The sequence below is a fragment of the Amphiura filiformis genome, chromosome 16, assembly GCF_039555335.1.
Source record: "Amphiura filiformis chromosome 16, Afil_fr2py, whole genome shotgun sequence".
Taxonomy (NCBI): Eukaryota; Metazoa; Echinodermata; class Ophiuroidea; order Amphilepidida; family Amphiuridae; genus Amphiura; species Amphiura filiformis.
The window spans coordinates 56,566,426-56,581,358 of record NC_092643.1 but is presented as its reverse complement, the minus strand read 5'-3'; the positions used below and the strand labels follow the sequence as shown (position 1 = coordinate 56,581,358).

The following is a 14,933-nucleotide window of genomic DNA, read 5'->3' as shown; positions in this document are numbered from 1 at the left end:
TTTATGGAAAATGCTGTTATTATATCATTTTGTTTTTGATTTTGGAGTTTAATACTTTATGTTTCTTCCAAATGCGCAGGCATAGAACAGTGTACCACACTGCAGTAGTACATACAAGCAACTCAGTCTCTTTGACAGCATCTGCACACCGTGCTCATGCTGCAGACATGCCCAACAACAAAGGCAAAGACCTTGGTCTGTTAGTGAGTCTAGCTGTTGATAATCTGAACCAGGTAGGTAAAGTCAGGGTTTTGTTGTTGCTATTTTGTTGAAATGTTGTTTCCTTTGTTGTTGCTATTTTGTTGAAATGTTGTTTCCTTTGTGTGTATTGATATGTAAATATGTGTATCTGTATAAGATCAAAGATATCCAAGAAATGCTTATTTCCAGGTTTTGTTTCCAAGATAAGTAGTGTCTTCATTCTTCAGAGAAGATTGATTATGTATTCAACTCTCCCTATACATTTGTACAGGAGCCAAACATTGTTAATTGGTGATAAATGAACACTTTTCCAGTAGTTTATATGTGAACGCAAGTTAACAGAAGTGCACATACAGGTTACTTGTGAGCGCGTAAAATTTGTCACGCCTGGAATTTGTGTGTACGCATGTTGCATTCAGTATTTTGGAGGTAGCAGCTTAACATTGCGGCTTATTTTATTTAGTTTTATTGCTGATATCAACAGAGAAACCACTGATCTTCTTGTAAGGTTGAACTTCTTCATGAAATAATCATGTGAAATTTTTAGCTGTTTTCATTGTTTTCAACCATGTTTCACTGTTGTTCATCACCGCTCTATCATATCGTGTCTGGCGTGTCCGAATCATTGTAAAACGGTGATGACCAACGGTGAAACACGATTGAGTCCCTAATTGAGAGTTATGATAATTCTTGTCTTACAGGTGCACGATTCTAACATTACTGAATTCAGTATTGAGCAGGTTTCCTGTGCTAGCACTAGATGGGCTGCTGAATGCTTGGGGCCCAAAGGGTCAGCACAGGGTGAGTATTGACAAATGTTCCTCCCATAAGTTATGTATATTGCTATCTCGGCCAAAATCTGCTATTTTTCACGTCCACATTCACATGCATATAAAACTGCAATTTGCAGCGAAATACACAATCACTGTAACATGCACTTGATCGGTCACAGCAGCCATTGTTGTATAGCAGTTTTGTCAATAGGTGGCACACTAAGACATGTCACAGATGGGTGTTTCACTGTTACCCAGCACTAAATTTAGGCTGGTCACAGCCCTGTATGTAAGTCCCCATGAGTGTCTTCTTTCAGATGGATACCGGCATATTACAAAATGTTCTTTATTATAATATGATTTTGTGAATTTGTTCCTTGTTTAACAGAGCTGAAGATTAGTGGTGGAGAGTCGCAGAGATTTTGCCTGAAAGCTTGCCAGTACAGAAATCCATGCAAAAGTAAGCAATATCCCTTTTTTTAAGAAATATTAAAATATATTCTTCTTACACTTCTTGGTTATTAGTGTTGTATCTCAATGTGTGATATGTACATATAGTTAACTATACCATTTTTCATCCTGATGTGGCAGTGATGTGAACACATTGAGGCAGCTGTTTTGCACGCACATCTATGCACTGTCTCTGGAAGTATTTTATGTCTCTCTCTCACTCTCTTTCAGATGGTAGAAATAATGGTGAGGTAGTGTTCACCAACATCACATTTGGGAAAAGTGTGGTAAGTTCAAATATTATACCCAAAGATTACCGACTCAAAATTGCACCATATGTAACGCTATGGTAAATCTGCCATCTTGGTTTGTCGATCATGGAGGGCAGGTATATATCGTCGGACGCATCACATACTGGTCTATCTCGAAAAACACGTATTTCGAGAAAATCGCAATTGAAAATCTTCGTATTAAGTTAACCTTTCTATAATTTAATTAGACTATGGATTGTAATGAAAGTAGTTTTAAATTAAAGCATATACTTAACAGATTTATTTAAGTGGAATCTTGAATTATATTTACGTATGCAATATTGCTTAAAACTACACTAAAGTTGTAGTTCAGTATGTGAAATAGTTAATCTCCCGATATCGTATTTAAAGTGCGTTTCATACTGGTCTATCTTGGGGCTATCTCGATTTCGCGAACAATGGCGTGACTTTAGATTTATCACATACTGGTCTATCTCGAGATAGACCAGTATGTGATGCACTTTTAATACGATATCAGGAAATTAACGATTTCACATACAGAACTACAACTTAAGTGTAGTTTTAAGCAATATTACATACGTAAATATAATTAAAGATTCCACTTAAATAAATCTGTTAAGTATATGCTTTAATTTAAAACCACTTTTATGAAAATCCATAGTCTAATTAAATTATAGAAATATAAACTTAAAACGAAGATTTTCAATTGCGATTTTCTAGAAATGCGTGTTTTTTTCGAGATAGTTCAGTATGTGAAATTCAGTATTTTGAAAAAAATCATAGATAGTTTAAATTTAACATTTTATAACTAATTATCTAGGAAAAATTGAGGTCTGTAATTTGTTGTATTGGAAGAGCTCCGTAAAAAAGAACTATATACCAATTTTCTCAAAAAAGTCAAAAATTCAAGATAGACCAGTATGTGATGCACCCGACGATATGTACCTCCTGCATTTATTGGAAAGAGCCAGAATTCAAACAATAATTTGTGTCTTAAGCTTGAGCGTTAGTGATCTGTATAATAGATGCAACTAAAAAACCTTCTGCCCTCTTATTAGGCCCTGGGCATGTAATCCATAGTAGGGATGGGTTATTCCGTTTATTTTCCTACACGTTAAACGCATCAGTGATGCGTGCGTTTAACGTATTAACACACATTGATCCAGCCCCATCTGGCTGCAAGATTTCATAAATATACGATAGGTGCGGTGCACCTCACAAAACCGGAATTTCTAGCAGAATATGTTAGTACCAATGGTGCCGTACATAAGGTAAAATTCATGTCAGAAACTATGCATTATTTTGACGTATTAGTATTAAATGATGAATGTTTTGAGCAAGTTTCATGTAAATTATTAAGGTCTTCAGATTTGGTTACTTTCAGCTGTTGATTAGCATTGAAAAATGGAAAATTGAAGGTTGAAAATGACTTGCATGTTACACGTTTACCACAATTGCTAAACGTTTGACGGATCATGCATGCGTTTATGGTACATGTGTTTAACGTTCCTATGCCTACTCCATAGTGCCTGTTTATTGCCTTCTGCTGTTATTATCACTATGTCTGTTGTTGTTGCCCAGGTGGACAGTGCAGCCACTCCATGCTGTGACTTCTACTTCCGCTCAAGGCCTACAAGTCTCCTCTCTTCCACGGATTCCTCTTCCAATAAATCCACACCCAGTACCTTGAGTCCAGTAGACGCCACAGACCAACTGCAAGGCATGGAGAAAACAGACGAGAGATGGCGGAAGCTTATGCTGGAGTCTAGTATTGCTGCAGAACTTAGTCTTATAGTTTTATGGAAGGTAAGATGAAAAAAATGCAACAAAGTAAAATTAGGATCTTGTTTTTCCTTCTTTTTCTGATGCAACTGACACAAATGGTAAATAACCTATGTGCCCATGTAATGGTTTTATGTCAAGCAATCTTTTTGTAATTATTCAATTAAAATGTAACACAGGCTTAAAGCAATAATGTGTGATTTGCATTAAAAATAAATAATGTTGTTTGTTTTCGCTATCAGATATGTCCTCTTTTAATTTTGGGCCAAACAAATCAGGCTAAACAGAAAATAAAATTTCCCATGGCTCATGCTTATTTCAAAACCATGTATCCTACTAAAACTTACAAATCTGTTATCATATTTTTGTTTCCTTACAGGCCTTTGTTGTTGATGATGATGGTAAAAGCCACACCCTTGTTGGTCAGCATCAAATAGCCATAGAAGCACTCAACAAGGAAGTCACTACACAGATTATAACTAGGGTTAGTTGATGAGTATATCTTGTACTGTAAAAGTGAAAATTTTCGCGAAATGTTAATATCCACCCTCAACACAGCTGTCGCGAGAGTCCTAAAAAAAAACCCATGTATTCAATTTATAGTAATAAATTAGCCTTGATCCCTGAAAACGAAAGAGAGGGTGCCAATAGTGCGTAAGTGTTTCATATTGGTTTCATAGTGATATTTCAAACCGAGATATAGTGATTCGACCACTAGAGTAATTCGACAACTAGCATCATTCTAGCAAGTGATTAAACACTTGCCTTTAAAATCAAGACAGTAAGGTCTGTACACAAATTAAGTATCCCAACATCTTTGTCTGGCATTGCTGCGTGTTCATCAATTCTGATTTACTGAAATGATACAATTGAAACAAAGTTAAACTGTCAAATTGTATGCTTATTCAGTGGTGTGACTAGACTTTCACAATCAAGGGGGGAGTTGGGTAAAATGGGGATCAAAATACCGATCCACCAGTGATGCATGTACAAACAGTCAACTCATTAGGGGCACAGCAGGGGAAAAGTTTCCAGTTGGGAGGGGCAGGGGGCTCCTACCCCCCATGGCTCTGTGTTTATTCCTCTTGATCATGAAAAGTGGTAATTGATTTTATTTGCAGAGACCAATTGAACAGCAATATCTGAAATTTGTGAAGGAACCAGAGGCTGAAGAGAAACAAGAACCAAGTCAAGATGTGATGATGCAGCTCCTCAAATACACACTAGGATTCCCAGAAACTAAAGTACATGACTTCACAAGAAACAGGTCAGTTCAGCACTTTTATCTAACATCTGTCCTAGGCATGTTAATACTTTCCTCGGACATAGTGGTTTAGAGCTAGCTATTATCGTATAATAGTTATTCCTTGTTAACTATTAAAGAAACAGTTTAATAGTTTGAATCGTAAACTTCAGTTACAAATGGAATCGGGCAACTAAGAGATAACCGTGGAGGAGTATCGACTCTGTTACTAGTAGCATATCCTTCAAAAACGTTTTGATCGGAAATGTATTTTGTCCTTCATCTACGCCACTATGTGTTGTGACCGACGATATGTACATATGTATTGAAATAGATTCATCAGGATTGTGAAATAAATTAAAGTTCTCAGTTATGTAGGCAAATCCAACATTTCTACTCGGACAGTTTTGTCACGCAGGTCGGGTGACTTTTTCAGTAATGCAATGATCCGCCGGTTATCCCACAAGACTTCCCAAATATTCAAAGGACTCAAATAAACACTCAAGATGGATTTGTGAGGCATTATGGATCAGATGAGAGGGCAGGAGACGCTAATTCGCGATGAAGGGGTATATTCTCTAAATAACATATCGTCAGCCTGCTACGCTAATTGCCTAAGTCATTTTTACATGTTTCTCATTTCCAATTTTGATTTTCTGAGTAATAAACCCATAATTAATCAAATTTCCAGCCGCATTTTTCATTAACTTGTGGAGTACATCTCTTTGATGTATTCCACAAGTTAATGAAAAATGCAGCTGGAAATTTGATTAATTATGGGTTTATTACTCAGAAAATCAAAATTGCAAATGAGACACATGTAAAAATGACTTAGGCAATTAGCGTAGCAGGCTGACAATATATGATCCGCTGTTAAGAAGTGTGCACCCTAGGGATGAGAAGTCTTGCGGGAAAACCGTCGGATCATCGCATTACTGAAGAAGTCGCCCTACCTGGGTGACGAAACTGTCTAAGTGAGTAGAAATTTTGGATTTGTCTACTGAACTGAGAATTGAACTGAGAATTGTGGAAAAAATACCAAGAATAAACAAAACTGCATCGATGGAAACATTTTAAGGTATATGTGTACCTGCGTAATTGTATGTTCATCGGAAACTTGTAACACAAAAGGGTTAACAAAACATTCAGATGTTGGAGGTCCCATGCATATACAGGGTGTCACAGAGTAAAACCAGTTGCCCTACTAACTTTGTTTGAAAGAGTTTCCACTGGTAAATGACAGGTTTCTACCCTTGCATGTATAGATTTAGATAGATACCAGACATAATGTCATGCTACAAAACAGAAAAAGAAATCAGGGTAATTGCACCAATGATATCATTATTCTTCATAATGGGCATTGACAAAGTTGCATACAAAAAATGAGACTCATAACATCCTGGATTGATATTGAATGACGCGCATGCAGTTGGGCACAGCGTGACCGGCACGCGCTTACGTGAATTTGCGCAAGCATACGCGTAGTAACAAAAAAAAAAATGTTTGCCTATTATAAGCCTAACAAACTAAACACCTGTAAAGGTCAATAACACTTATCACTCATGTAAGTTGATCACTTGTAAAGGTTATTGATATCTTGTTCTCTCCTCCTTTTGTAGAACCTGTGTCCTGCCCATACAGTTGAATCTGTACAACTGTGCTGCAACAGATCTAGATGTAGTGATAGAAACAGCCGAAGAAGAAATCAACACGGATATGTAAGTATGATGTAAAACGCTTCATTTTGACAGCAATATCGTTATCATACAAGCCAGTCACCTGTTCTGTTGTAATCAATGTTCACAAAATGTATTTAGAATTGTACAAAGTCATAAACATATATATGACCCACTCCAACTAAACATGTAAAAAGTCACCAGACATGTTTTTGAGTTATTGGCTTCTAAAGATGACATTCCCAAAATATTTTCATTGGTATTTGACTGTGGTAGCATGAAAAGTAATCATTGAAAAGAGGATTATTTAATCAATACGAGTTGAACTAGGATGATATACCTATTCAATATTGTGTAAAGTGGAAAACTAATTGGCCCATTTCTCAGAATAGCAGTTAGGCCAGACCCTCTCAACTGGCGGCGCACGCGCCACTTGTGGCGCTTGGAGTCAGTCGAAGTGGCACACAGTAATTTTAATACAATCTGGGCCTTTAAAAAAACATAAAATCCAGGAGCTTCCTGGGCGCTGCCTCCTGGACCCCTGATAAAGCTTCAACACTGCACCATACCCGCTATGCGCCCGCTCTAACTCACAAAGACCTCAGGCTCCCGTAACATGTTGGCACTTCATAATCACTGAAATTTTCCACTTGGCACTTCAAATAAACTAGTTGAGAAGGCCTGATGAGTTAGGCAAAATATCAAGGTATCATTTACAAAACTATCCATATCTTGGAAAAGTATTGATGTTGTTTGTATAATTTTGGTATCATTTTAAAAAGCTTATTGTCTAGTGTTTACATTTATATAAAAATCATGAAATTTTAAAAATGCAACTTGTTCCTGTTTTGTCAGAGTGGGTCACATATTTGGAATCGGGCATGAAAAATGCATCAAAATATGTTCAAACAAGCCCACTATTGGTTCATTGGTTCTTGATGTAGCTCTTAATATTTTGATAAAATATCTCAAAAAAACTTCAGACTTTTTTTTGTTGAAGCTTAGGCCCAAAAAAAAAATTGTTTGTTTGTCCTCCACAGCTTTGAAAGAGGACGTGCGGGCGGGTGGGCGGGCAGATTTTTTTAAATTTTTATTTTTATTTTTTTTTTGGATTTGGCGTTTTCCTGGACCTAGCTAGAGGTAAATGCTATTAATAGGGATAACCATCAAAATTTCATGTTGCCCCTATTGCTACAAAATATTGTTTTCTGGATAGAACTCATCAATAGAAGTATTTTGGTGGTTAAATTGTCAAAATCGGTCAAAAACTTTTGGAATTATGAATTTTCAAAATTTCCCATTCTGACCGGTCATTGGAACGAAATAAAATGACAAGGTCCAAAAATATCAATTGGGAGCAAAATTGGCATAAGCATATATTTACCTTTATATATTTCTTTATTTTAACATATATGCAAACATGAAACAAGCATATTGTGAAAGTATCAAAGGGGTTTCTTACGAAATGGCACTTTACTAGTCAATGGCAATAATTTTTTTCAAACCGAGGCATTGAAATCATGCATTTAGAGAACATTTTGCCAAAAATCATCCAAGATGGCCGATATGGCACAAAATCAAAATTGCAAAATCAAAGTCCAGGTAAACATTTTTTTTTCACAACCAAAAATGTCAATGTTATTGGGTTTAATATGACCAATTAGTAGCAGGGGGGTGTGATAATTCCAACTTTTTATGAATTGCTGCTGAAATTATGGTATCGACTATACTAAACAAGAATATGATCATTAAAAATAAATTTAAGTAGATTAACCCCCCTGTACATGCCCCCTGAAGTTTTGGTAACAAGGTTGCTGAATTCGGCAGCCTTGCACATGCTTAATGTAGTAGATTATCATAGAAACTGAAAGAAATTGTGATGCTTGAGCCTGTTTAATAATTATTTTGTATTGTAAATGCTGAGTTTGATACAATATGTTGACAATAACATAAACAGCTTATCATCTGGAGGATAAATATCACTTTTTATTTGTCGAGAAGAGAGTGCAATGCTTCATTTAAGTCCGTTAATCCAGCCGCAGTCTGCCTTAGACATCACATTCCTCAAATAGAGGTTCAGGTTTTCGGCATTATATTTCACACACAGTTTTCTATGATTTTTTAATTGCAAACATCACTTGATTTAAGAAGTGAAAGACTTGTGTCCCTTGCATATCTTCCAAGATACAGCTGCAAGGTTTTGGATCGGTGGCTTGTCATGCTTCCCTGGATCCATGGAAGATAGGCCTATGGCATGCTCATGCAGCTGTAAGATCACATTCCCCAAAGGTAAAACTGTCTCCCTTCTGCTTCTGATACCCGGAACAAGACATGATCGGTCATCTTTGTGGCTTATATATGAGAAAGATTCTGCTACTTTAAATGAGTAGGCCTATCACAAATGTCATTATCATACATGTACTTGATTTGCTGGAATCTGTCCATTGACACAAAGGAGAATGCTAGAATGTTGATGTTAAGAAGGTTCTTGGGATTATTGCGCAATTAGTCATCATAAAGTTGATAAAAGGCTGGTATCAGTTTTGAGTAACTGTTGAAGTTTAGTTAGTGAAAAATATGGCTCTATAATTATGAGGTAAACTAATCAGAGCTCCTGTATAGTAAGACTATATGGTTTTCAGGGAGTCCAGATCCAAGAAGCACTGACAATGCATGCAAGTATGTGTTCATATAGGGCCTACTTTTGAAGGTCTTCTAGATAGCTAGAGTTATATCCTATGTGTTAAGTCATTAAAGCGTTTGTCCTTCAGGCTCACTGGGAAATGTGGATGTCAATTCATTGGACTTGTTCAATGATTTATTAACTTTGTATGCAGCCAAGTGCAGCACGTGTGGCCGAGTGGATAAGGCGCCCGACTCATAATGCATAGGTTGTGAGTTCGAGCCCTTTCGTGCCAACGTGTTGTGTCCTTGGGCAAGGCACTTTATCCTCATTGCCTAACTGGGAGATGTGGTTGGGTTGGATTGGATGTTTGTATAGTTGTTTGTTTCAATGTTGCAATATTGGCGCTGATTTAGCTGCTGCCTGCAAATTGCATTGTGTCTGTTTAGGTGTGTTTAATGTACAATTCTAGCAATTTGACTTGCGGGTCACCATTAGAGTTTGAAAAAAAAAAACAAAAAAAAAAAAACAAAAAAAAAAAGTGCCTGTTGAGTCAAACTGCTCGACGATGAGGTAGTAGTTGAGTAATATTATTCTTGGGTATTATCTTGTCTACCTATTCTGTTCTCAATTACGTGCTTGGTAAGACTCTCAGGTCTGTATGCACAAATGAGTTAGACCGGGTCTAAGTTGAATTTAGCCCCAGAACAAGGGACATTTTCCTTTACATTTTCTTAAGCTATTTATTTTGTATTATTTTTTTTTAACTTTGCATGTAAATCTTTAGAATTTGCTAGCTACTCTATGAAGTAAATCAGAGAAAAAGATCATTCCTGATGGAACTCAATTCCACTTAGACCAGTCTAACTCTTTTGTGCATACGGACCTTAGGGCCTACACCTTACAGAAAAGATGGTCAGACATAAACCCAGAATCCAGCCTTTCATCAATAAGACTTTCTACACCTTCACTATGAGTGGTTTGATCTGTGATGACAAAGTCTATCTTTTCGTTTTAAAGTGTTTTAGTTTCTACTCCATCCACTTGCTGCTTCTAAGAGCACAAAGATAGGCCTACTCACTTTTTACACCTCAGTAACCTATAAATGTTGCTCAAATGTCATCATATGGAACTAATTTCACACTAGCTAATCAAGAAGGCCACATACACAACCCATAGTTTTAGCGAAAAGCACTTTAATCAAGTGTTTACAGCCATTTCAACTTCCATTAATGTCGTCTGCTACACAAGCCTGCGAATTCGGAAACCTTGTTTCAAAATTTTCAAGGGCATGTACAGGGGGTTAGAAATCATTTTTGAATAAAATTCTTTCATATTCTTGATTTCCAATGTTGATACCATATTTTGAACTGCAATTCATATTAAAAAGTTGAAATTTGCAAAATAACACACCCCCCTATTAGTAGGTGTATGCAAATTAAATCTTAAGTGTCATTGAAGGTCATTGACTCATTCACAGCAATAGAGGTTATCCACTTCACTCATCATGCTCATGTGTGACTTCTAACAAAAGGTGCTGGTTCCCATAGTATTCCTCATTTAAAACAATTCAATACATGACCTCGGAGTTACCTGCATGACTTTCATGGGCTATTTTGAAACAGTTATGGTTGCACATTCAGGTACTTCTTTTGAAAGTTCTAAACAAGGTATAGCCAGCAGCAAGTTGTATATGGTATAGGCCTAAATATAAGAAAACGTTTAGGGTTAAAATCAGGTGAAAAATACATCGAATGGGCACGAAACTTCACATTTATGTTCAGAAAGGTGTCTTCTTAGCATGATTTGAAAGGAGTATGGAAATTCCAAAGGGAAGCTGGTGATTTAATTTGTAACTCGAGATCTACTTGTTCAATTTTTAACCTTTTTACAGAGGGTATGATAGAGGTATTACTGGCAACTCTGCCAAATTACAGCTCAGTAGGCCACGCTTTTTCACCTGAAATTATTGACATGAATATTTTGTGCCATTCTTGAGCAGTGCTGAACTCAGCCACTGGCAATTAAGCGCACTGTGGCGATGGACCAATTTTGACTCGCACTTACAGGAAAATGAAATAAGTTATGTTGCTGTAATTTGCAAGATAGTTACAAAATATAATTGGCATTAATTTCCCCAATTTTTGCAGAAAAATATTGAAAAATAAAAGAATGGGATCAATTTAGAAATGTCTGTGCAAGCAGTGCACAGTTGAGCTCCCTGCATGTCTATGGGAGTGTTCTAATCAAGTTGATGGTTCATTGGTCATCCCTACTATTAATCATTCATGGTGACTTGAAAAAAAAAAATTGTTTCTTTAATATGCAGTTAAAGTTATAATTTGTGTTCATGTCATAGTCTTTTAATGATTTCAAATCCAATGTATTTTGAAGTCACTCAAAATAATAGACTATGACATGAACACAAGTTAAAACTTTGCATATTGAAGACACAGAATGTTTTTGGGGGGCTTTTTTTACTTTGAACCATGAAAGATCTTAGTAGCTCTGGCTAGGTCCAGAGATACTCCAAATCTGAAAAAAAAATTTACTTATTTTTATAAAAAAAAAAAAAAATGAAAAAAAAAAAGAATTGGTCAGGCCTTAATCTGAGGAGCGGGTGGTGGAGGACAAACAAACAACATTTTTTTTGGGCCTTATGGTCAGCATGCAGAGCATTAAACTACTGTAGAAGTGGAAATTTTGTGGATTAATTTTGAACTGTTTCCCTCGTTCTTAAATACGCGATTCTAAGTTTCCTTACATTGACCTATACACAAAAGGAATATATTCGCACTTTGTTATTTTCGGGTAGCAGCTTGGAACATGAAAAGCATGAAAATGTCCACTTTACAGTAATTTTGATTTTCTATCTCTGGGCCATTTTTATGCCTCCACCGCCTTATGCCTCCACCGCGAGGCATACTGTTTTTGCAATGTCCGAGCTTCCGTGCTTCCGAGCTTCCGTCCGTCCGGAGGCTGTATCTCGGGCATGGATGGGCGGATTGACTTCAAATTTTCAGGATAGGTGGGTCATGGTCAAAAACTCTGGCTACTTTTTTTTGGGTGGGGTTCAAGGTCATATACTGAGGTCAAAGGTCATTTAAGGTCAAATTACTAAGTCCGTCCGTCCGGAGGCTGTATCTCGGCATGGATGGGCGTATTGACTTCAAATTTTCAGGATAGGTGGGTCATGGTCAAAAACTCTGGCTACTTTTTTTTGGGTGGGGTTCAAGGTCATATACTGAGGTCAAAGGTCATTTAAGGTCAAATTACTAAAAACTGTTGTATGTGCATGAAACTTGGTGGGTACAGTCAACATTTAGAGCCAAATTTTTGGAAGGTCATTTTGGGGTCATCCGAGGTCACCCAGGGGTCATCTAAGGTCAAATCAATAAAATTGGTCGTATGGGCATGAAACTTGGTGGGTACAGTCAACATTTAGAGCCAAATTTTTGGAAGGTCATTTCCGGGTCATTCGGGGTCACCCAGGGGTCATCTAAGGTCAAATTACTAAATATTACTAAACAATTGGTCGTATGGGCCTGACACTTGATAGATACAGTCAACATTTAGAGCCAATTTTTAGAAGGTCATTTTAGGGTCACCCAGGGGTCATATAAGGTCAAATTAATAAAATTGGTCATATGGGCATGAAACTTGGTGGGTACAGTCAACATTTAGAGCCAAATTTTGGCATGTCATTTTGGAGTCACCCAGGGGTCATTGGAGGTCAAATTACTAAAACTGGATTTGTACAAATTTAAATTTAAATCGCCCCCATGGTGGAGGCATCCCATTCGACGCCTTGCGTCGAAAACCGCGACGTTTCTAGTTTAACGTTGCTTTATCATTTTATTTCAGTGAAACTGCTACTGAGCCAACAGAATCGAACCCTCCCGACTATTGGACATCCATGCTGCCTCCAGTGAAATGCACAAACTTTGCCTGGGTGGGTCACGTCTCACAACAGTTCACCTTATCCGCTCAATGCAGTCATCAGTCCATGCTATGGTCATGTTTTAGCAAACCAGGAGTGTTCAACCTCAACAGTATCAGAATCATGGCAAGGTCCCACAGAGAGGGCGGTATGCAGCTGAGAAGAGAAGAACAGGAAGCAGACACAAGCCAGGGCAAAGTGCAAAGGTTAGGTTTTACTCGGCAGAAGAATGTATCGCCCAATTTGGTTACAGTAGTAGATTCCGAGTCTTAGATACTAAGGAAAATAAATTGATGGCTATGTATAAAATACTCCTATTAAAATAGAGTCATTCACAGGACTGTGACTGTCTGATTTGAGAATGGAAGGACTAGTATACACTTTGTTCGGCTAATAATTGGCATAGATTCATAACATCATGGATTGATTTAGAATCATTAGAACGCTGTGCATGCAGTTGGGAGAGGCCTATACTAGGGTGCATCTCTTGCCCCTCATGTTACCCAAATTTCTTGTCCCTAGTCTCAAAACGTTCCATTGGTCAAAATATTACCCCATACCAAATTTAAAATTATTCCGAAGTCTTTTAGGGGGGCCTCCGTAACATTGAAATTGTTGGTCAATTGCCATACCATATGCATAAGGCAGCTATTTTGTTATACATGGTTAACATTAGAAATTATTGCTGCCTTATATTTTTTGTTCATGTAGTTAGGACTATTATGAATCAAGATGTTAAAAAAGCCCATGTCCCAAAATTAAACATAAGGGAGCTATCTACAAGGACCAATTTTATGTAAACACAAATGGCTGCCTTGTGCTCTCTTTACTGTGTAATTGTTAAATTACTTAAATATTCATAACTTTCCTGTTTCCATGCCAACTTTGAACCGTTATGCTGATAGTTACTATACTACAGACTGTAGTGATCACACACTTGTATCTAGATCTTGCTGAATTTGATGAGACAACACACAGGACTGAGGTACTTGAGATTGGATATCTCCAACTGGTACTGGCATGATCATTTACCTCATTCAGCTTTATACATAGTCTTTGTTGTAGCCGTTTAAGCCAGTGCTTCTCCTGTGTTGGTACTTGGTCAATTGTCACTGCAGAGTGCATTTCTGCAAAGTGTACCATTTTGTTTGGTTTTACATTGCAACTTTCTTTTATGTACTATGATTTAACTGGCACTTTTTGAAATTATATGATTCACATACTTAAGTAACCTTTGTAGGCCTATGAATATTTCCATGAGGTACATGTGTAGTTCTTGGATTGGAACCTAAAGCAGATCTTTATGTGGAGCAAAGGTTTTGCCATTCATCTGGCCTAGCGTCTATAATGCTCTGGAATCTTAAACTTTTAAAACTTCTGAGTTTGCTCACCACTACCTACAATAATGCAATTCACAACTTCGCGAAACCATCTCTGCTGAGAACTCCGATCTGAAGATTTGAAGAACCTCAGCCTTCCATTCTTTTTAACGTATAACATGATGCTGTCTCATCAAATTGAGCAAGGTCTATAAATGTGCAAGTGTGCGATCACTCTTCTGTAGTAGTATCAGCCTAACAGGTCAAAGTTGGCACGAAAACAGGAAAGATATAAGCAAATTCACAATTACACAGTAGAGACAGCAAAGGGGAGCCGTTTATGTTTACATAAACTTGACCTCTGTAGATAGCTCCCTTATGTTTTATTTTTTGAGTTAGACTATTTTAACATCTTCATTCATTAATAGTCCGAACTACATGAACAAAATACATAAGGCAGCAGTCATTTCTAATGTTAACCACGCAAAACAAAATAGCTGCCTTATACATATGGTATGGCCATTGACCAACAATTTCAACGCCACGGAGGCCCCCTTAACGACTTCGAATAATTTTAAATTTGGTATGGGGTAATATTTTGACCAATGGCACATTTTGAGACTAGGGACAAGAAATTTGGGTAACATGAGGGGC

General features: G+C 37.2%; 1 protein-coding gene across 1 annotated transcript in view; it reads left to right on the top strand.

Annotated features, from left to right (window-relative positions):
- Positions 1-14,805, top strand: part of LOC140136241 (trafficking protein particle complex subunit 8-like) — a 73,586-nt gene extending 58,781 nt beyond the window's left edge. Inside the window, 9 exon segments of the mRNA XM_072157965.1 lie at positions 80-233; positions 903-1,002; positions 1,363-1,434; positions 1,656-1,711; positions 3,278-3,502; positions 3,858-3,962; positions 4,600-4,745; positions 6,341-6,439; positions 12,885-14,805. Of these exon segments, the coding sequence (XP_072014066.1) occupies positions 80-233; positions 903-1,002; positions 1,363-1,434; positions 1,656-1,711; positions 3,278-3,502; positions 3,858-3,962; positions 4,600-4,745; positions 6,341-6,439; positions 12,885-13,233 (1,306 nt within the window). The 3' untranslated portion in view covers positions 13,234-14,805.
- The last annotated feature ends 128 nt before the right edge of the window (positions 14,806-14,933 follow it).